The following is a 21666-nucleotide window of genomic DNA, read 5'->3' on the forward strand; positions in this document are numbered from 1 at the left end:
CAAAAAACATGGTAAAAAAATTCTGGTCAAGGTTGCTGTATTTGTTTTTTTTTCCAGAACATATTGTACATCTGGATGACATGCGCACGCACTTATATACACTTCCCTCACCTCCCTATTCTTGTATGTACAGTGTTATGACGTCACCCAGCCTATGATGACGCAGAAAATATGACGTCACAGTCCGCTTTAATAAGGTGGTTACGATGTCCGACATGGGCCCCGTTCCACAAAACGATCGTAGCGTTAGACGATCATAATTCCCATACTTTAATATAGACTTAGTCAGTCTTAGAGTTAAGATCGCTTTGTGGAACGGGGCGATATTGCCTCATCATACCACGACCGCCTGCATCGTTCTTCAAGTTGATTTCCAATCGTGTGGCTGGTCCAGGTTTCGTGACTTAACATGCTGCCTTGACAAGGCTGGAATATTGCTGATTGCGGCGTTACAGAACATGCACTCACACACATAGATCATTAACCATGTTTAAGCAGGGCAAAGCAGATCTAGACATTGGTGTTCGTAATGCGGGCACACCTGGAGTAACACGAACGCCGACGATGTTGGAAGGTGGAAGGCTTTGCTCGGGTCTTCGTCGTCCCTGCAGCATAGACCCAGACTAAAGGACAACGTATCTGCTGAAAAGTCGACAAGGATGGCGGCGTCTCTGTCTGTTGTCGTCACAGCGTAGTTTTCAAGTGTCATGGCGTCGTAGCGGAAATCTGTGGAGGGCGAAGGCTGGGCTGAGAGTTTTGCTGAGAGTGCCCAGGAAAGTGCTTGGTATGAGAAACATGAAGTAGTTGCCATAGGTACTGATAAGAGACTCGCTTCCGGGTTTCACATCGGACAATACATTGTAGCTGTTTCAAATCGAACAATACATTGTAGCTGTTTCACATCGGACATTACATTGTACCTGTTTCACATCGGACATTACATTATAGCTGTTTCACATCGGACAATACATTGTACCTGTTTCACATCGGACATTACATTGTACCTGTTTCACATCGGACAATACATTGTACCTGTTTCACATCGGACATTACATTGTAGCTGTTACACATCGGACTATACATTGTACCTGGTATATCAGATTATTCATTGTACCTGTTTCACATCGGACAATACATTGTACCTGTTTCACACCGGACAATACATTGTAGCTGTTTCACATCGGACTATACATTGTACCTGTTTCACATCGGACTATACATTGTACCTGTTTCACATCGGACAGTACAATGTACCTGTTTCACATCGGACAATACATTATACCTGGTATATCGGACTATACATTGTACCTGTTTCACATCAGACAATACAATGTACCTGTTTCACATCGGACTATACATTGTAGCTGTTTCAAATCGGACTATACATTGTACCTGTTTCACATCGGACTATACATTGTAGCTGTTTCACATCGGACAATACAGTGTACCTGTTTCACATCCGACAATACATTGTACCTGGTATATCGGACTATACATTGTACCTGTTTCACATCGGACAATACAATGTACCTGTTTCACATCGGACAATACATTGTAGCTGTTTCACATCGGACAATACAATGTACCTGTTTCACATTGGACATTACATTGTACCTGTTTCACATCGGACATTACATTGTTCCTATTTCACATCGGACATTACATTGTACCTGTTTCACGTCGGACATTACATTATAGCTGTTTCACATCGGACTATACATTGTACCTGTTTCACATCGGACTATGCATTGTACCTGGTATATCGGACAATACATTGTACTTGGTATATCGGACTAACCATTGCACCTGGTATATCGGAGTATACGTTGTACCTGGTATATCGGACTATACATTGTACCTGGTATATCGGACTATACATTGTACCTGGTATATGGGACTATACATTGTACCTGGTATATCGGTCAGACAGTTCACGTGGTTATTAATGTATCTTATGGGAGACACAGAAATCATAGCCCAGTTTGTCGTTTGTAATGATATCGAAATTCACATGGGCATACACGCCCGCATATATGATTACGGCCATACGGAAATATTCATAAGTCTAAACACATTGTTTGATCAAATCTGAACTGTTGCGTATTAATACTTGATATTATTTTGATAATCGTTGTTAGCATGCTAAAATATTGATATGTTGCAGTGATAGAGATTGTTGTACGTTTGTTGGTCAGTGACAGCAAATAATTGAGTGATGTTGAATGATAACGAAATGTCAGTGGAATTTAGAATTACCTCCTCTGTTGTTTATCAACAAAACAGGTTTGATCGTTGGGGAAGTTTCAGGATGGGACAGTTTCGATGAGGCTGAGTTTAGCAGACCGAGACGGGGAGAGTGGGGGTCTATGTCGGCCTGACTTGTCGAATCCCGGTTCGCGCCCATTATGTTTCTAGGTTTGTCAGCACCATGCCCGTGCTCCTGGTTTTCACCAAATTGGTAAACGTCTGAGACCTGCATCACTTCGGGCTTTCCTCCGACATGAAACCGACACGCCGTGATGTGACGGGAATACTGCTAAAAGCGGCGTTAAAACCAACTCACTCACTCACATACTCGTTTTAGTACAAAACAGAAGAAGGCATGAACACCTAAAATACCTAAAAAAACTCTTTATTCAACTGCATAATCAGCCTTTGCCTCTCTGTGCTGGACATTAACTGTTGTATCAAAATATGCCAAATGTGTGTTTATATGATTGTGAGCAACGGACAGGTTGACTTACCTGTAGGACAATCCCCCGGGACGACCTTCACCAGGCAGTAGGACCCCCGGGGCCAGGGGGGACGGGAAACGTTGCCCGCCTCATCAACCTCCCCTCCATCCCCCTCATGCTCCACTCTCACACACAGGTTCAGCTGAATGGTCCGGTAATGGTAGGGTCCTAGCAGAGGGAGGTTGTTGGTCCATGTTTGTCTACCGTCGCTGCTGTTGTTGCCAACGTAGGTGAGATTGATGAAGGTGGTCGTCCATCCATGGTTCTCACTCTCAGGGCATCCCGTCGAGGTGGACAGCAGGCCGTATGACCCTATGGGCCAATCGCTCTCCCGCCTTTCTGAAAATAGCACGTGTGAACGTCAGAACTTGTATCACTGTTTCAGGAAACGTGCTGCAGATTTCAACAAGATGACAGTAATAATAATAAGAACAATAAAGATAGTAATACTGAGCATCCGTCGTTACACAGTCTGAAATAGTAACACTGAAGCATCACTTTCTTTCCCAGTATACTCCGACAGCTTTATATCAATGTATTTGGTATGCACCGACAGCCTTATATCAATGTATTTGGTATGCACCGACAGCTTTATATCAATGTATTCGGTATGCACCGACAGCCTTATATCAATGTATTCGGTATGCACCGACAGCCTTATATCAATGTATTTGGTATGCACCGACAGCTTTATATCAATGTATTTGTTTTACACCGACAGCCTTATATCAATGTATTTGTTTTACACCGACAGCCTTTTATCAATGTGTTTGGTATCATGGCTAAAACAATTGTGAAGTTTGTTTTACAGCAATTCGAAAGTGTCCGAGAAAAAATATTACAAGTTTCATAAGTATATGCGATGTACATGAAAACAATATGTGCTGGTGTCGTTTTTCGAAAAAAAGGTTCTGTTCCAAATAATGCTGATGGTGTTGGACAGCGCGATATAAGCCAGGCTACGCGTCCATATAAGCCACGCAGTGCTGCGATATAAGCCTATAAACACAAAGATAAGCCATGTTACATGGCAATGTAATCCATGTAACGCATTGATGTAACTCACTCAACAGGCTGATGAATTCCACGGATAATGGTTTGCATCGATATTAGCTCGGCAACGAATCCTGGAAAGGGCATTCTTTCATGTACTACAGATTTGTTGATGTAAAGTGAGTGAGTTAAAAGTTAACGTCACATCGTGTGGATGTAAATGTCATCTTATTGGACTATGCGCGCAATTCGCCTTTCTTCTTGAAGTAATTGACGTGAGAGGTTTGTTTGTATGTTGTTTAAGGCCGCGCTCAGCAATATTCCAGCTGTATGACGGCGGTCTGTAACTAATCTAGTCTAGACCAGACAATCCGGTGATTGATATCAAGAGCATCGATCCACGCATTTGGGAAGCGATGACATGCATCAACCAAAACAAGCATAGTCACCTTTTGCGACAAGCATGGGTTTTTAAAGACCTATTCTACCCCGGATCGTTACGGTCGAGAGAGAGGTCAGACAGGTCAGATAGGTCAGAGAAGCACGTGTATTTACCAATGGCACAGAAAGTGCCCGTATATCCTGGTTCACAGTCGCAGACGCAGCCAGTGTTGTTGAGGACGCCTCTGCTACCACACTGCAGCCAACGACATTCTGACAGAAAACACAAAACTATTATATTGACATGCCTTGATACAACACTGTTAGCGCCATTAATACCTGTTCTTGTTGTGTAACGCTATACGTGAACTTGAAGGGTATGTTATATCCTAGGAATACTCATGGCGATTAGTACTGACTACTAATTTCTAGTAAGCAAACTGTGGTAGCCTAGTGGTGAAAGCGTTTGCTCGTCACGTAGAAGACCCGTGATCGATTCCTAACTTGTGTGAATCCCATTTGTGGTGTTCCTCGCCGTGATATTGCTGGAATATTGCTAAAAGCGGCGTAAAACCATACTCACTTATATGCAACTTAAGCCAGTGGTTATTTGATAATCGCTCATGTCTTAAATGATGTTTACACGCTTCGCTGACTGACCTGGCAGGAACTCTCTCACCTACCTGGCACGCCCTCGTCCCACAGAATGTACGCCGACACTGTCGTGAACGAAAACAACGTCATGACAAAGGTGGTTGACATCGCCGGCATGCTTCTGGCCACAGACACGACCTGACTGGTTGTGGTACGTTTCCCAGTCCCCCACCGCTGTGTCCGAGTCCACCACTGCTGTGTCCGAGTCCCCCACCGCTGTGTCCGAGTCCCCCACCGCTGTGTCCGAGTCCCCCACCACTGTGTCCGAGTCCCCCACCGCTGTGTCCGAGTCCCCCACCGCTGTGTCCGAGGCCCCCACCGCTGTGTCCGAGTCCCCCACCGCTGTGTCCGAGTCCCCCACCGCTGTGTCCGAGTCCCCCACCGCTGTGTCCGAGTCCACCACCGCTGTGTCCGAGTCCCCCACCGCTGTGTCCGAGTGCGCCCGTGGGGTGAAGGACACCACGTTCTGTACGTCGCCGTTGGATCAAGGGCACTACCTCCTGTACGACGCACTGCGTCGTGATGGCCGACAGACACATGATCAGTTATAAACAGAGACTTGTTTTGACTACAGTAAGTCGCGGCTTGGCCATCGACTGTATGTTGATGTTACTGAGTCCTCATCAGTGTTGTCGCAGTGGTGTCTGGTGTAGCTACGGCTGTGGTTGGTTGAAGTCGAGGTTATCAGTATAATCCCCCAGTGTCACCTGAGGCAAGGCTATTATTTTGATTGGGAACATGAAGACACTTCTTTATTGTTTCTCAACACCAGGGGTTGCGCCAAGATCAGGTGATAAAGTGGAAGTAACGCAGCGAGCCTTGCAGGAGAAATGATGATAACATGTGTCAGATTCATAAACAAGGAAAATAAGTCAATGCGATTTATAATTCACAGGATTTGTCGTGGACAAGGTGTGCACGTATGGGGGTCAGGATGTGTGGTGGGTCTGTGTCTGGATCTGTGTGGTGGGTCTGTGTGTGGATCTGTGTGTTGATCTGTAAGGTGGATCTGTGTGGTGGGACTGTGTGTGGATCTGTGTGGTGGGTCTGTGTGTGGATCTGTGTGGTGGGTCTGTGTGTGGATCTGTGTGGTGGGTCTGTGTGTGGATCTGTCTGGTGGGTCAGTGTGTTGGTCTGTGTGCGGATCTGTGTGGTGGGACTGTGTGATGGATCTGTGTGGTGGGTCTTTGTGTGGATCTGTGTGATGGATCTGTGTGGTGGGACTGTGTGTGGATCTGTGTGGTGTGACTATGTGTGGATCTGTGTGGTGGGTCTGTGTGTGGATCTGTGTGGTGGGACTGTGTGTGGATCTGTGTGGTGTGACTGTGTGTGGATCTGTGTGGTGGGTCTGTGTGTGGATCTGTGTGGTGGGTCTGTTTGGTGGGATTTAGTGTGGATCTGTGTGGTGGGACTGTGTGGTGGATCTGTGTGGTGGGTCTGTGTGTGGATCTGTGTGATGGATCTGTGTGGTGGGACTGTGTGTGGATCTGTGTGGTGGGTCTGTGTGTGGATCTGTGTGGTTCGGTCTGTGTGTAGATCTGTGTGGTGGGACTGTGTGTGGATCTGTGTGGTGGGTCTGTGTGTGGATCTGTGTGGTGGGTCTGTGTGTGGATCTATGTGGTGGGTCTGTGTGTGGATCTGTGTGGTAGGTCAGTGTGGTGGGTCTGTGTGTGGATCTGTGTGGTGGGACTGTGTGTGGATCTGTATGAGGTGGGACAATGTGTGGATCTATGTGGTGGAACTGTGTGTGGATCTGTGTGGTGGGTCTGTGTGGTGGATCTGTGTGATGGATCTGTGTGGTGGATCTGTGTGGTGAGACTGTGTGGTGGATCTGTGTGGTGGGTCTGTGTGATGGATCTGTGTGGTGAGACTGTGTGATGGATCTGTGTGATGGATCTGTGTGGTGAGACTGTGAGGTGGATCTGTGTGGTGGGTCTGTGTGATGAATCTGTGTGGTAGGTCTGTGTGAGGTGGGTCTGTGTGGTGGATCTGTGTGGTGGGTCTATGTGGTGGATCTGTGTGGTGGGTCTGTGTGATGGATCTGTGTGATGGATCTGTGTGAGGTGGGTCTGTGTGATGGATCTGTGTGAGGTGGGTCTGTGTGATTGATCTGTGTGAGGTGGGTCTGTGTGGTGGGTCTGTGTGGCGGGTCTGTGTGGTGGGTCTATGTGGTGGGTCTATGGGATGGATCTGTGTGGTTGGTCTGTGTGGTGGATCTGTGTGGTGGGTCTGTGTGGTGGATCTGTGTGGTGGGTCTGTGTGGTGGATCTGTGTGGTGGGTCTGTGTGGTGGGTCTATGGGATGGATCTGTGTGGTTGGTCTGTGTGGTGGATCTGTGTGGTGGGTCTGTGTGGTGGATCTGTGTGGTGGGTCTGTGTGGTGGATCTGTGTGGTAGTTCTCTGGTAGGTCTGTGTGGTGGGTCTGTGTGGTGGGTCTATGTGGTGGGTCTATGGGATGGATCTGTGTGGTTGGTCTGTGTGGTGGATCTGTGTGGTGGGTCTGTGTGGTGGATCTGTGTGGTGGGTCTGTGTGGTGGATCTGTGTGGTGGGTCTGTGTGGTTGGTCTGAGTGATGGATCTGTGTGATGGATCTGTGTGATGGATCTGTGTGGTGAGATTGTGTGGTGGGTCTATGTGGTGGGTCTGTGTGCTGGGTCTGTGTGGTGGATCGTTGTGGTGGATCTGTGTGGTGGGATTGTGTGGTGGGTCTATGTGATTACAAAAAGAACACATTTATAAACACAACGATTGTTATACCTCGGTGGAATTTGAACCTGCCACCTTTTGATTTATAGTCCGTCACGCGACAACGTGTGCTACGGAGACTGTTGTCGTCACAATTGTCAATTTTCCATCAGCTTGTTTTATTTGTACAATGTTTAGTTAATATTGTACCAAGTTCGTTGTACGTCGGTAGTACATACGTTATGCAAGTTGCCTTGGCACATCTAATTTCAATATGTATCAACCTGATTATATGTACTTTATTAAACATGTTAAGTTCTAACACATACCAACACCACAAGAAGATTGATACACATGCTAACATACCCACACTACAAGGGTATTGAAAAATTTGCAAGCACATATCAACACTACAAACATATTGATTGACATGCCAACACATATAGACACTACAAACATATTGATAGATTTGCAAGCACATATCAACATTACAAACATATTCATTGACATGCCAACACATACCAACATGCCAACACATACCAGCACTACAAACATATTGATTGACATGCCAACACATACCAACGCTATAAGTTTTGTTTGTTTATTTATTGTTTAACGCCGCACTGAGCAAAATTCAAGCTATATGATGTCGGCCTTTAAAAAATCAAGTCTGGATCAGACAATCCAGTGATTGACACCATGAGCATCGATCCACGCATTTGGGATACAATGACATGCATTAACCAAGTCAGGTCAGCGAGCCTTACCACCCGATCCTGTTAGTCGCCTCCTACGACAAGCATAGCCGCCTTTTACGGCAAGAATGGGTTGCTGAAGGCCTTTTCTAACCTGGATCTTCACGGGTCTACTTTTTGTAGTATAAGGTAACTAAACTGATTGACTTATCAGTTGGACACCACTTGGCAATGACGAAACTTCTCTCTCTTTTGAATTTTTGCCATTCCTGGAGCAGTGCCTGGGGCAGTTCATTCAGGTTTTAAACTGGAGGGTCTCTAGCTATCAGGGGCGCCAGTAAAGTTATACAACATGCATTGTTCCGTCATTTCACAGTAATTTTCAGAATTGGATTTTGTATCAGGTGGTGCTTAATTAATGCGCATGTGTGTATTTATATATTGTCACGCTAATCATCAGGACGGTAATCTGTGCTGCGCAATCCTAAAGCTGGGGATGATGGATACAGGGAGTGATCATTCAATCTGCATGTTATCAGGCTGTGCTGATAACATTCCTTGACAGGAGCTGGACAGGAGGAGATGAAATGACTTACGCTCACTCACCAATCTGAGGTCACACTAAAATACTTGTCAGCCCAGTCTCGCTGGCCACGGACTAGAAAGTGTTTTTTTTTATTGACACTGTGACTGGTGTTTAATGTATTGATTTGTTTCTGTATGGACTTTGGCACTGTCTGCAATCTCTGTCAGTTAGCACATGCCTTTATATAGGTCAAACAGATCACACAGGTCAGTATTTGAACATCTAGGCGTCGACTGATAAAAGAAGACACCAGCTCATTTTATAGGAATAGTATTTAGGTGACCAATACAGTGAGATAACGCATAATGCTGAAGTAGAGACATTCCAGCATGTGTTCATAGAGCCGCGGTTCTCTATAGCTCATCAGACAATTCCGACCACTAAAGCTATGCTTCAGATAATTATAGAGTGTTGCTTTTAATTTTCTTGATGGACTTCGGCACTGACAATTCGCCATCTGGTGAATATGTATCCCCTGAATGATATGTTTGACTGTGCTGAATCAGTATTAAGTTTCTTTAGCTTATGATACGGTGTCAGCACACCAACACGTGCGGTGAGTTGGTTTGTTTGTTCCTTGTTTAACGCCGCACTCCAATATTCCAGCCATATGACAGCGGTCTGTAAATACGAGACAATCCAGTGTTTGACATCGCGAGGATCCACCAACGCAGTTGGGATAAGATGACATGCTTCAACAAAGTCGGCGAGCCTGACCACCCGATCCCGTTAGTCGACTCTTACGACAAGCATAGTTGCCTTTTAACGGCAAGCATGGGTTGCTCAAGATCTATTCTACCCCGGATATCTACGGGCTCTACAGTGAGTGAGCTTCCCTAATTGGGGAACAGAACCCTGGCCTACGAGAGAGAGACAACGCTTTAACCGCTAGGCTTCCCACACTGACAGAAATAGTTAGTAATATCACTGTCCACTCAAGACACCAACATGTTAGTAGACTTTGACTACCAATTAGTTAATATAGACAATATGGTAGTGTCAGGCTGTGTGAGGGTAGTGGCAGCCTGTGTGATGGTAGTGCCAGGTTGTGTGATGGTAGTGCCAGCCTGTATGAGGGTAGTGGCAGCCTGTGTGATGGTAGTGCAAGGCTGTGTGATGGTAGTGCAAGGCTGTGTGATGGTAGTGCAAGGCTGTGTGATGGTAGTGCAAGGCTGTGTGATGTTTGTGCCAGGCTGTTTGATGGTAGTGCAAGGCTGTGTGATGTTTGTGCCAGGCTGTTTGATGGTTGTGCCAGGCTGTTTGATGGTTGTGCCAGGCTGTGTGATGGTTGTGCCAGGCTGTTTGATGGTTGTGCCAGGCTGTGTGATGGTTGTGCCAGGCTGTTTGATGGTTGTGCCAGGCTGTGTGACGATTGTGCCAGTATGTGTGATGGTTGTAGCAGCCTGTGTGAGGGTAGTGCCAGGCTGTGTGATGGTAGTGCCAGGCTGTGTGATGGTAGTGCCAGCCTGTGTGTGGGTTGTGGCAGCCTGTGTGAGGGTAGTGCCAGGCTGTGTAAGGGTAGTGCCAGGCTGTGTGATGGTAGTGCCAGCCTGTGTGTGGGTTGTGGCAGCCTGTGTGAGGGTAGTGCCAGGCTGTGCGATGGTAGTGCCAGGCTGTGTGTGGGTAGTGGCAGCATGTGTAAGGGTAGTGCCAGGCTGTGTGATGGTTGTGCCAGGCTGTGTGATGTTTGTGCCAGGCTGTGTGATGGTTGTGCCAGGCTGTGTGATGGTTGTGCCAGGCTGTTTGATGGTTGTGCCAGGCTGTGTGATGGTTGTGCCAGGCTGTGTGAGGGTAGTAGCAGCCTGTGTGAGGGCAGTGCCAGGCTGTACGATGGTAGTGCCAGGCTGTACGATGGTAGTGCCAGGCTGTGTGAGGGTAGTAGCAGCCAGTGTGAGGGCAGTGCCAGGCTGTGTGATGGTAGTGCCAGGCTGTACGATGGTAGTGCCAGGCTGTGTGAGGGCAGTGCCAGGCTGTGTGATGGTTGTGCCAGGCTGTGTAATGGTAGTGCCAGGCTGTGTGATGGTTGTGCCGGCTGTGTGAGGGTAGTGCCAGGCTGTGTGAGTGTAGTGCCAGGCTGTGTCACGATTGTGCAATGCTGTGTAATGGTTGTGCCAGGCTGTGTGAGGGTAGTGGCAGGCTGTGTGATGGTTGTGCCAGGCTGTGTGATGGTTGTGCCAGGCTGTGTGATGGTTGTGCCAGGCTGTGTGATGGTTGTGCCAGGCTGTGTAATGGTAGTGCCAGGCTGTGTGAGGGTAGTACCAGCCTGTGTGAGGGTAGTGCCAGGCTGTGTGAGGGCAGTACCAGGCTGTGTGAGGGTAGTGCCAGGCTGTGTGATGGTTGTGCCAGGCTGTGTGATGGTTGTGCCAGGCTGTGTGAGGGTAGTGCCAGGCTGTGTGAGGGTAGTGCCAGTCTCTGTGACGATTGTGCCAGTATGTGTGATGGTAGTGCCAGGCTGTGTGAGGGTAGTGCCAGTCTGTGTGACGATTGTGCCAGTATGTGTGATGGTAGTGCCAGGCTGTGTGAGGGTAGTGCCAGGCTGTGTGATGGTAGTGCCAGGCTGTGTGAGGGTAGTGCCAGGCTGTGTGATGGTAGTGCCAGGCTGTGTGAGGGTAGTGCCAGGCTGTGTAATGGTAGTGCCAGGCTGTACGATGGTAGTGCCAGGCTGTGTGATGGTAGTACCAGGCTGTGTGAGGGTAGTACCAGACTGTGTAATGGTAGTGCCAGGCTGTGTGATGGTTGTGCCGGCTGTGTGAGGGTAGTACCAGGCTGTGTGATGGTAGTGCCAGGCTGTGTGACGATTGTGCCAGTATGTGTGATGGTTGTGCCAGGCTGTGTGTGGGTAGTGGCAGCATGTGTAAGGGTAGTGCCAGGCTGTGTGATGGTTGTGCCAGGCTGTGTGAGGGTAGTGCCAGACTGTGTAATGGTAGTGCCAGGCTGTGTGATGGTTGTGCCGGCTGTGTGAGGGTAGTACCAGGCTGTGTGATGGTAGTGCCAGGCTGTGTGAGGGTAGTGCCAGGCTGTGTGACGATTGTGCCAGTATGTGTGATGGTTGTGCCAGGCTGTGTGAGGGTAGTGCCAGACTGTGTAATGGTAGTGCCAGGCTGTGTGATGGTTGTGCCAGGCTTTGTGAGGGTAGTACCAGGTGTTGTTTTTTAGTTTTCTGCTCTTTTGTCTTGTTCCAAACAAACAACCACTCTAGTCTGTTTGAAAAAGTGGGTGGTGCATATTATACACCTTCAACGCTTTGCCTTGCTGCAGCAGTTACAACATTAGTTATCCACCATTGAGGAAACGCACAAACAAACGTCCTTTTTCTATCTGCGTCCATTCACCGCCATCTTTCTGTTGTAACATAATCCAGAAGACAATATTTAATCCACCATGTGTTGAGTCCCAGAGTGGCCGATTGACGTCCCAGGTATGCAACGAAAGTATTCCAGCTCCTGCAATGAATGCCTCCCAAAGCAGATACCATCTAATGCTTGACAACCAGGGCATCTGTGAACTTGGTATGATTTAGACGTCAGTGATGTATTCAGAACGTGTCAACTCGGGCAACCTGGTCCGACGACCCCCTGGTATCGCCCCTATGGTCACGTGGACTCGACCTCGCTATCGGAGTGTATATACAGGTTGCCAGTCAGTGTCTGGTTCTACTCGGTCAGCTAAGGTTTATCATGTTGCTGTTGGTCGTAGCTCTCATCGTTCCTGCCCTGGGGGCCCGCCCAGGATTCCACTCCACGGGCAGTCTAGAGTGGAGAGACTGTGGTATGTAAATTGATTGAGTGAATTAATATTTTAACATGGCAATGTCAGCACTACAGCGCCGAGAACACATCCTACATTGTTGGTGGTTCGATTCCCAAATTCGCCATGAATACGATTCTAGATTTGTCTGCACCATATCCATGTGATGTGTTCTCTCAAGTCCAAACTTTAAACCATGTAGTCCTTCGGGCTTTCCTCCACGTCAAGATGACACGCCGTCATATAACTGAAATAGTGTTCAAAGGGGGGTTAAACTCACTTCACTCACTCACTCGCATATTGTAGACACTGATCATACGTTTTGAAAAGATACATGGGGATGGTTCGCAAGCAGTGATAAAGACCCCATCCACCAACAGATGTATAAAACGTTTGACGTGACTTTGTTGGCACAATACACGATGACTAGGAGGTAACAGTTGTATCATAATAAAGTCCGAATCTGTTGAAATCATTCAGATGAAAGATAACTATTAATAATCAATCACACGTACATGCAAAGTTGATATCGATAGAATTTGTTGATTTTAATCGCCTACCAATGTCCCGAATCTATCGGAGTCTATACCCTGTGAGGCATGTCACTATTCTATACGAGCCTATCAGAAACTATATACTGTAAGCTTTGCCTCGAAATGTTATGTGGACATGAGTGTATCTAATTCCATATACTGTAAGTGATGGCTCGAAATGTTATGTGGACATGCGTGTTTCTAATTCTATTTACTTTAAGGTATGGCTCGAAATGTTATGTGGGCGTGAGCGTCTCTAATTCTATAAACTGTAAGGCATCGCTCGAAATGTTATGTGAACATGAGTGCATCTAATTCCATATAATGTAAGTCATGGCTCGAAATGTTATGTGGACATGCGTGTTTCTAATTCTATTTACTTCAAGGCATGGCTCGAAATGTTATGTGGACATGAGTGTATCAAATTCCATATACTCTAAGTCATGGCTCGAGATGTTATGTGGACATGAGTGTATCTAATTCTATTTACTTCAAGGCATGGCTCGAAATGTTATGTGGACATGAGTGTATCAAATTCCATATACTCTAAGTCATGGCTCGAGATGTTATGTGGACATGAGTGTATCTAATTCTATTTACTCTAAGGCATGGCTCGAAATGTTATGTGAACATGCGTGTTTCTAATTCTATTTACTTCAAGGCATGGCTCGAAATGTTATGTGGACATGAGTGTATCAAATTCCATATACTCTAAGTCATGGCTCGAGATGTTATGTGAACATGAGTGTATCTAATTCTATAAACTGTAAGGCATGGCTCGAAATGTTATGTGGACATTTCTGAGAATGTATGTTATTTGTCCAATGTCCTTTCATGGAGTTAGTTTGAAGCAAGCTATGTTTTTCCTTGAGATATTTATGTCATGTGTACTTCCATGTCAGGTGTGGGCTCCTCCTGGATTTCCGTGAAGCAGTTCGACATCAAGCCCAGCCCCATTGTGATCCCCGGAGATATGACCGTGTCTCTTGATGGCACCATCAGCCACAAACTCGCAGACCAGGTCACACTGGACGTTCTCTTTGAGAAGTCGCTGCTCGGACGTTTCACCAAAGTGCCCTGCAAGGCTGATGTTGGCACATGGTAAGGGCCCTGCAAGTCTGATGTTGGCACGTGGTAAGTGCCCTGCAAGTCTGATGTTGGCACTTGGTAAGGGCTGAGAAAGTCAGTTGTTGGCACGTGGTAAGTGCCCTGCAAGTCTGATGTTGGCACATGGTAAGTGCCCTGCAAGTCAGATGTTGGCACATGGTAAGTGCCCTGCAAGTCTGATGTTGGCACGTGGTAAGTGCCCTGCAAGGCTGATGTTGGCACATGGTAAGTGCCCTGCAAGTCTGATGTTGGCACGTGGTAAGTGCCCTGCAAGTCAGATGTTGTCACTTGGTAAGGGCTGAGAAAGTCAGTTGTTGGCACGTGGTAAGTGCCCTGCAAGTCTGATGTTGGCACATGGTAAGTGCCCTGCAAGTCTGATGTTGGCACTTGGTAAGGGCTGAGAAAGTCAGTTGTTGGCACGTGGTAAGTGCCCTGCAAGTCAGACGTTGGCACGTGGTAAGTGCCCTGCAATTCTGACGTTGGCACGTGGCAAGTGCCCTGCAAGTCCGATGTTGGCACGTTCTGAGTAAGCTTGTTGTCAGCACATGGTAAGTACTGAGTAAGTTATTATTGCCGAATTTTGCCTACACGTCATCGTCAGGCACGCCTAGCCTTGTGTCGACAGCGAGGCTCAGAAGACAAGACTGGTCAGGCATGCTATTCAAGTTTCATCTTGACAGCTCTGATGGTCGTGCAAGGGCCTATGTGCATCTTGGAGAACGTTTTAGCGACGCCTGCGTTACTCAACGTCGTCTGTTTGAGGATGGGAGTGTAATGGCATGGGGTGGTATCACAACTCATGGGAGAACACAACTCATCGTTGCTAATGAACATTTTAATGGTGTACGCTATCGGGGCGACATCGTCAGAGATCATATTCTACCCTTTGAGCAAATGCAGGGACATAACTTCACATGGCAGCAGGATAATGCCCGCAGACTTTTGAGGCAGAATAAAATTGCTGTACTGTCATGACCAGCTGTTTCTCGAGACCCATACAACATGTCAGGGATGAAATGGAACGATGCTTACGACAGGACCAGAACCAGCGGGTAACGCGAACTCAAGAGTAACATCCCTCTGGCTGTTTTCAATCATCTGGTGTCTTCAGTGTACCGCTGCTGCTTCTCTTGTATGAACACAAATTGTGGTCACACCCAACATTGACATCGTATTTGAGTTGCTGCACCGCCCCTCCTGGTACCAAGTCTTTGTCAATACATTTCTCATGATAGAACATTAATAAGACGAATGACCAAATAGTATGTTGTTATTTCAATACAAAAACATTTACATCACTTCGTATGAAGCATAACGTTTTCCGCTCTGATGTAAACAAATAGGTTAAAGTTTCACACTGTGATAAAAGCAACGATCTGAGATAGTAATGACCTGCCCACAGCCACTACACCGACCCCTGCCACTTCCTGAGCGCCTTCAAACAACAGGGCACCTGTCCTGCCCAGCTGACTGCCAACGGCCTCCCCTGCACCTGCCCCTTCAGCCCCGACAAGCTCCACATGCCTCCTTCCAAGTTCACCGTCACCAACATCAGTGATGCCTGGAAATTCTTGGCCGACGTAAGTGAAGTTTGTTAACCAAACGTGTGATTTGGTTTCATTTGTACAGGTATTTCACGCCTTGGATAGTAAGGATTATGCCGAATCTTGGCAAGACTTCTTAGACAATATAATAATTGAGAACTTTTAATTGTAAATGTATTCTTTATATCAAAGACTGACAATAGATTGAAACGAAGCGCATAACCTTTCGGCTACCTTTCGTGATCTATGAGACGTCACTATAGTTCAGCGCTGGGGCATATTCCCATATTTACATTTTAAAATCACCCTGTTTATTTCCAGGGCGAGTACCACATAAAGATCACCATGAACGACAAGCACACTAGACAACTCCGTGCCTGTATGGAGGCCTACCTGACTATCGGCGTCAAGTAAAGTGAAACACTTGTACAGTGAAGATAATAAATAACAACATATGTGTTTCTGATTGTCTTTGTAGAACAAATCCTTGCTAAATGTTACTGACATTTCATATTTAGTTGAAATAAAACTAGGAAGACATTATTAATTTTAGTATGTTTGGAAACATTCGACACGATTAGTCTCTATTGTGAATATACAACGTGGATGCCAGAGAATAACTAAGCTTACTTATCCAAGGGAGACAAATGCTATTGGGCGTAAAAGGCGACATAGCGGTGAACATGATACCGGGGCTGCTCACAAAGTTCAAAGCCTAACAAACAGTACAAACAATTATTGTAAAAATGATTTTAATTTTATTTTTCAACATAACCCATTGCTTTTCATTACACTTCTCATATCGATGGTGAAGCTTTTTAATTTTGGTCAGGAAAAATGAGCCACCACGAAAAACCCAATCACCGCAAATTTGAGGTCAGGGTTGTCGTCATAGTGCTTTCCACGAAGGTGTCCTTTCCGTTAAGGAAACAAGTTGGAATCACTTGGAGCCAGGTCTGACGAGTATGGAGCTCTTCAAACCCACATTGTCGCACAGCAGCCTTTGCAAGTCGAGAGGTTTGAGAAGAGGCATTGTCATGAAGTAGTAGAACTCCAGCAGTCAGCATTCATCACCGCTCTTCTTTGATAGAATCTCTCAGGCGATAAAGCAAATCAGCATAGTAGGCACCGGTAATCGTCTTTGACTTAATAAGTAATCAACAAGAATCACACTTTGCATCTCAGAATTCAGTGGCCATAACTTTCTTCACTGATCTTGAAGACTTGAATGCCGGAGAAGTGGAATGATGCCATTCCGTGGATAAACGTTTTGACTCGGGATCATAGTGGAAGACACATGTTTCATCACCCGTTTCTATTCTCTTTTTGAATTTGACAAAATCCTGCTCAATTGCCTCTAAATATTCTCTGTCCGTTTTTTCCCCTTAAGATCAGAATTTAGAAACTTTGGCACCCAACGAGCAGATATATTGTTCATCTGTAAATGTTGAGGAAAAATAGTTTCAATGGATCCACCTGTGTCTTCCTCAAGGTCAGCAATGCTAATACGTCTATCTGACAGTATAAGTTTTTTCTATCTCCTTGACTGAATCTTCATGCATTGATTGAAGTTGAGGGACGTCCTGGAATTCTATCGAAAAAATATATATTGTCCCCGAAAATGTTTGAAAAGAATAATTATGCTTCCGGTTGTTCAAATGATAAGAAATTGCCTGCCATAATACTTACATTGTTGCAAGTATATTTCTTTATAAAGGCCCATAGTTTTAAATGAAAAGGAAATCTGGCGTGTAGCTGTAGCTGAACAAATATCTAATCTCGATACGAAATCCCAGCAGCCACTCCCCTTCCCCCACAATATCAGATGGTCGCACAGAGATTCACTTAATAAACCAATAAACACAAACCTTTATTTACTTATTAAGAAGCAAAGCACAACAATCACCATATACATTTCGGATGGCATCAACATATAAAATTCAGCCTGTGTTAGGTTACGCCACTGTCCAAATTTGTGATGCCACGACGGTAATCGATGATCAGAGCGCATTTTGTTATTGCAAAGACCCCACAGTCGGAACTCACGCTCTTGTTTCACCCATGCATACATTTATGGCGTTTCAATCATTTGCTCTAAATGGGGAAAAACAGTCAATATAATTAGGTGCTCAATAACCATGTTGATGCATCTACAGTTATTTTGGAACAAAGACAAACAGAAGGATCTCTGTCAGTGATTAACAAAATACACTGAAAAATGATTCAGTTCAAATAAACCATCAAGGGGTAGACTGCCCCCTTGTTTATGGAATATCATTCTGCACTGTGAGCAGGGATCAAAGTGCACAAAAGGTATAGGAAAGTCACGACTATAATAGACCATCACTGTGGCGACTGCACTAGGTTATGGGAATTATTCTGCCCTCTGAGAACAAATTAAAAGGCGTGTGAGAATACTGTTACATTAGAAGCATAGACTCGTGAAGATCCGGGTCTTCAGCATCCCTTGCTTGTCCTTAGAGGCGACTAACAGGACTAATGGTGCATGTCATCTCATACAAATTGCTTGGATCGATGCTCATGATGCTCAAGCTCAGACATGAGTCATCATGGACATCATCAAGGCCACCACAACTTATCACAAGGACAGAACTTTGTAACGCTCAGCAACCTTAACTAAGTACAATGCACCACAGAGACAGAGACAGTCCTCCGGCATACCAAAATACCGACCCCAAGAACAAGCCTTGTTGTGGTTAGAATATAGGTTACAAAGTCACCAATAGCAATTATTTCACAGTTTTGGTCTCGTTATTGGGGTGATTAGTCAAGGATCTACACATGATAACTTCATTGTCAGAGACTGGTGTTTGGCGGTTTTAAACTGATTCCTTTAATTTACCGCTGCTTTGATGACAGGCCTCATGACATGTTGCTCGTGTTGAGGCAGCCGATGGCAACTGCCTTGGAATTCAGTGTGACAAGGCCTTGTTTGGGATCCTGACGAAGCAATTACTCTTGTAATTCTCCTGGGTGGTTCTTCCCATCAACAGGATTTTTCTTTGAGATGTTACTCTTTCCAAATTCCAGAGTGAGTCGATGCTACTTGCGAAGGATTTTTTGTTTTAAGTTGACAAATCCAGGGGCGGGATCAGGTCATCATGGGTAAAGAGCTTGACCAAGAGTTGGGCCCCTCTTGTCATCTATGATGAACGACGTAGTGAACTCGCGCATATGATTCCCTTCTCATTACATCAGTGCATTCTACGTGCACTGTGGTTAATTACAACTTGATGATCAAGCACAACGTGTGTTCAAGCACACTGGTGTCAAGATTTGGACACAGTGTCTATTGCCTTGTCAAGATCCAAAGCAAAAAAGTATCGAGCACATACTCGTCAGAACTTGATGTCTAAGGGACGATCCAACACAATGTGCAAAGTTGTTAGTAGACATCTAACACCTGTCTGCGAAGAACAATTAGCTCATGACCGGAATTGACTGGATCTGAATGTTTGACCACAGGCAAGTTGTCCTTGGATATGGTGACTGACGGAAGGTAAATTTTCACATGTCTTATATTTCTCAATTTCTTTGGTGGCCTTGTGCCTTTGAGAAGGTGAGCATTGCCTGGCTCAGATCTTGGCCACTTTCTTGGATAGTGCTCCTGGCTGTTCTGGTAGTGAAAGTTCACTAATTGTTTACTGATCTGTTTCTCACAACTGCCTATTCTGAGATCTGCGGGAAACAACTGACATTTCTTGTCATCAGATATATGAACCTGAATTATGGAGTCCTTGTCGCCGTTGTCGAGTCCTCAAGAACTGTTGCTGGCACATTTGGCAAACCTATTCATGTCCCCCGATTGTATGTGGATGGCCTGGGAGATTGGGGATCCATATTGTTCCTGACACAGTTTGACGGATCTGGCCAGGCCGGACAGTGTGAATCAGTAACTTTGTATTGTCCTGCTGCTCAGTGTCTTCACCCTGACCATAAATTTCCTGTCACTGTCGGGAAGGAATTTGCTATCACTAAGAGAATGTCCATCATCGCCACGTCCTGCAGCCTTGAACAGTGGACTTGTTTTCGTGAACTTCAGAGGCATACGTTTACAATTTCGTTTACATTTTAGCATCCTCACCTAACAGGATTTCATCACAATCAAGGCCAGGAGCCTGTGAAATTTCCCGTTTTACTAATTCAATGGTTCTGGAGCGGAGATCGGTGCCATAACGTTACTTGACTAATCTTGTTGAGCCAAGTCTCAGCCAATGATGTAAAATGTTCTTTGTGTTCTTCTTGAGCTACCCTAGTGGGATACTCCCCCCCCCCCCCCCCCCCCCAACACACACACATCATGCCAAAAGAGGAGTATCTTCCACACATGAGTCTCTGAAACAGGTCTTTGGGTATCTCATCTGGTTCAGTTAGATTTCAACTAAGTCGAGGAAAAGTACCACTGTTGTTTGAAACCCAAAGTGAAGGTGGTTTGTATGAAATCCAAAGATGTTGATGACCTGATAATTGTGTTTCTCAATATAGTCTTTGCAAATGTAGGGGATACTCGATATTAGTTTCTTGTAATTGTCGTGAAAATGATGAACGAATTAGGAACACATTACAGCGGCAGTGAGGTATGACAGAAACTGTTATGACCGCCAAAGATCTTGAAAGATGACAGATGTAAGATTGGAAGTTAAACATTGGAACATTCATTCATTCCACGAAGAATACTGCGTATCAGTCTCCCAATGGCGATTTGGGGCAATCTATCCCATTCTTCTTGGAGCACCTGGTTAAGTTCAGCCAACGTGGTCAGCAGCCACGGTATTCTATGGATGTGATGCTGCAGGAGCCGAGCATTGACGATCTGTGAAGACGAGCACGGGTGTTGTCGTCCTGAAAGACAAAACGTCGACCCACACACCTTGTAAACAACTAAGGGTGTCAGTATGTTGTCCTGATAGTACTGCCTAGTGACCCTTCCTTGTACAACATGGAGTGGGGTTTACTCAGTCGTACACCTAACCCCATAACCGATCCACCACCAAATCTGTTATAAGGTCTCGAGTCGACATTGGCTTGACGTTCAATTCGACGTTGTCAGTCACATCCACCCTCACACAAGTCTCACACAAATCTCTAAACCCTAACACTGGTCTCTCCACCCTAACACTGGTCTCTCCATCCTCACACAAGTCTCTCCATACTCACACTGGTCTCCCCATCCTCACACTGGTCTGCCCATCCTCACACTGGTCTCTTCATCCTCACACTGGTCTCTCCATCCTCAAACTGGTCTCTCCATCCACACACTGGTCTCTTCATCCTCACACTGGTCTCTTCATCCTCACACAAGTATCTCCATCCTCAAACTGGTCTCTCAATCCTCACACTGGTCTCTTCATCCTCACGCTGGTCTCTCCATCCTCACACTGGTCTCTTCATCCTCACACAAGTATATCCATCCTCAAACTGGTCTCTCAATCCTCACACTGGTCTCTTCATCCTCACACTGGTCTCTCAATCCTCAAACTGGTCTCTCCATCCTCACACTGGTCTCTCCATCCTCACACTGGTCTCTTCATCCTCACACTGGTCTCCCCATCCTCACACTGGTGCCTTCATCCTCACACTGCTCTCTCCATCCTCACACTGGTCTCTTCATCCTCACACTGGTCTCTTCATCCTCAAACTGGTCTCTCCATCCACACACTGGTCTCTTCATCCTCAAACTGGTCTCTCCATCCTCACACTGGTCTCTGCATTCTCAAACTGGTCTCTCCATCCTCACACTGGTCTCTTCATCCTCACACTGGTCTCTCCATCCTCACACTGGTCTCTCCATCCTCACACTGGTCTCGCCATTATCACACTGGTCTCTCAATCCTCACACTGGTCTCCCCATCCTCACACTGGTCTCTCAATCCTCACACTGGTCTCTTCATCCTCACACTGGTCTCTTCATCCTCACACTGGTCTCTCAATCCTCACACTGGTCTCTCCATCCTCACACTGGTCTCTCCATCCTCACACTGGTCT

At 46.0% G+C, this 21666-nt stretch overlaps 2 protein-coding genes across 2 annotated transcripts; one reads left to right on the forward strand and one right to left on the reverse strand.

The window, feature by feature from the left end:
- Positions 1-9694: 9694 nt before the first annotated feature.
- On the reverse strand, positions 9695-11581 carry LOC139475706 (mucin-2-like). The gene has a single exon (XM_071258895.1). The coding sequence runs from the start codon at positions 11579-11581 to the stop codon at positions 9695-9697; it is 1887 nt and encodes a 628-aa protein (XP_071114996.1).
- A 787-nt stretch (positions 11582-12368) lies between these two features.
- On the forward strand, positions 12369-16121 carry LOC139474461 (ganglioside GM2 activator-like). Its single transcript, XM_071257496.1, has 4 exons — positions 12369-12497; positions 13912-14110; positions 15519-15696; positions 15982-16121. The coding sequence occupies exons 1-4, from the start codon at positions 12407-12409 to the stop codon at positions 16072-16074; spliced, it is 561 nt and encodes a 186-aa protein (XP_071113597.1). The 5' UTR covers positions 12369-12406; the 3' UTR covers positions 16075-16121.
- Positions 16122-21666: the final 5545 nt, after the last annotated feature.

Source organism: Haliotis cracherodii, unplaced genomic scaffold (assembly GCF_022045235.1).
Source record: "Haliotis cracherodii isolate W230 unplaced genomic scaffold, xgHalCrac1.p SCAF_3, whole genome shotgun sequence".
Lineage (NCBI taxonomy): Eukaryota > Metazoa > Mollusca > Gastropoda > Lepetellida > Haliotidae > Haliotis > Haliotis cracherodii.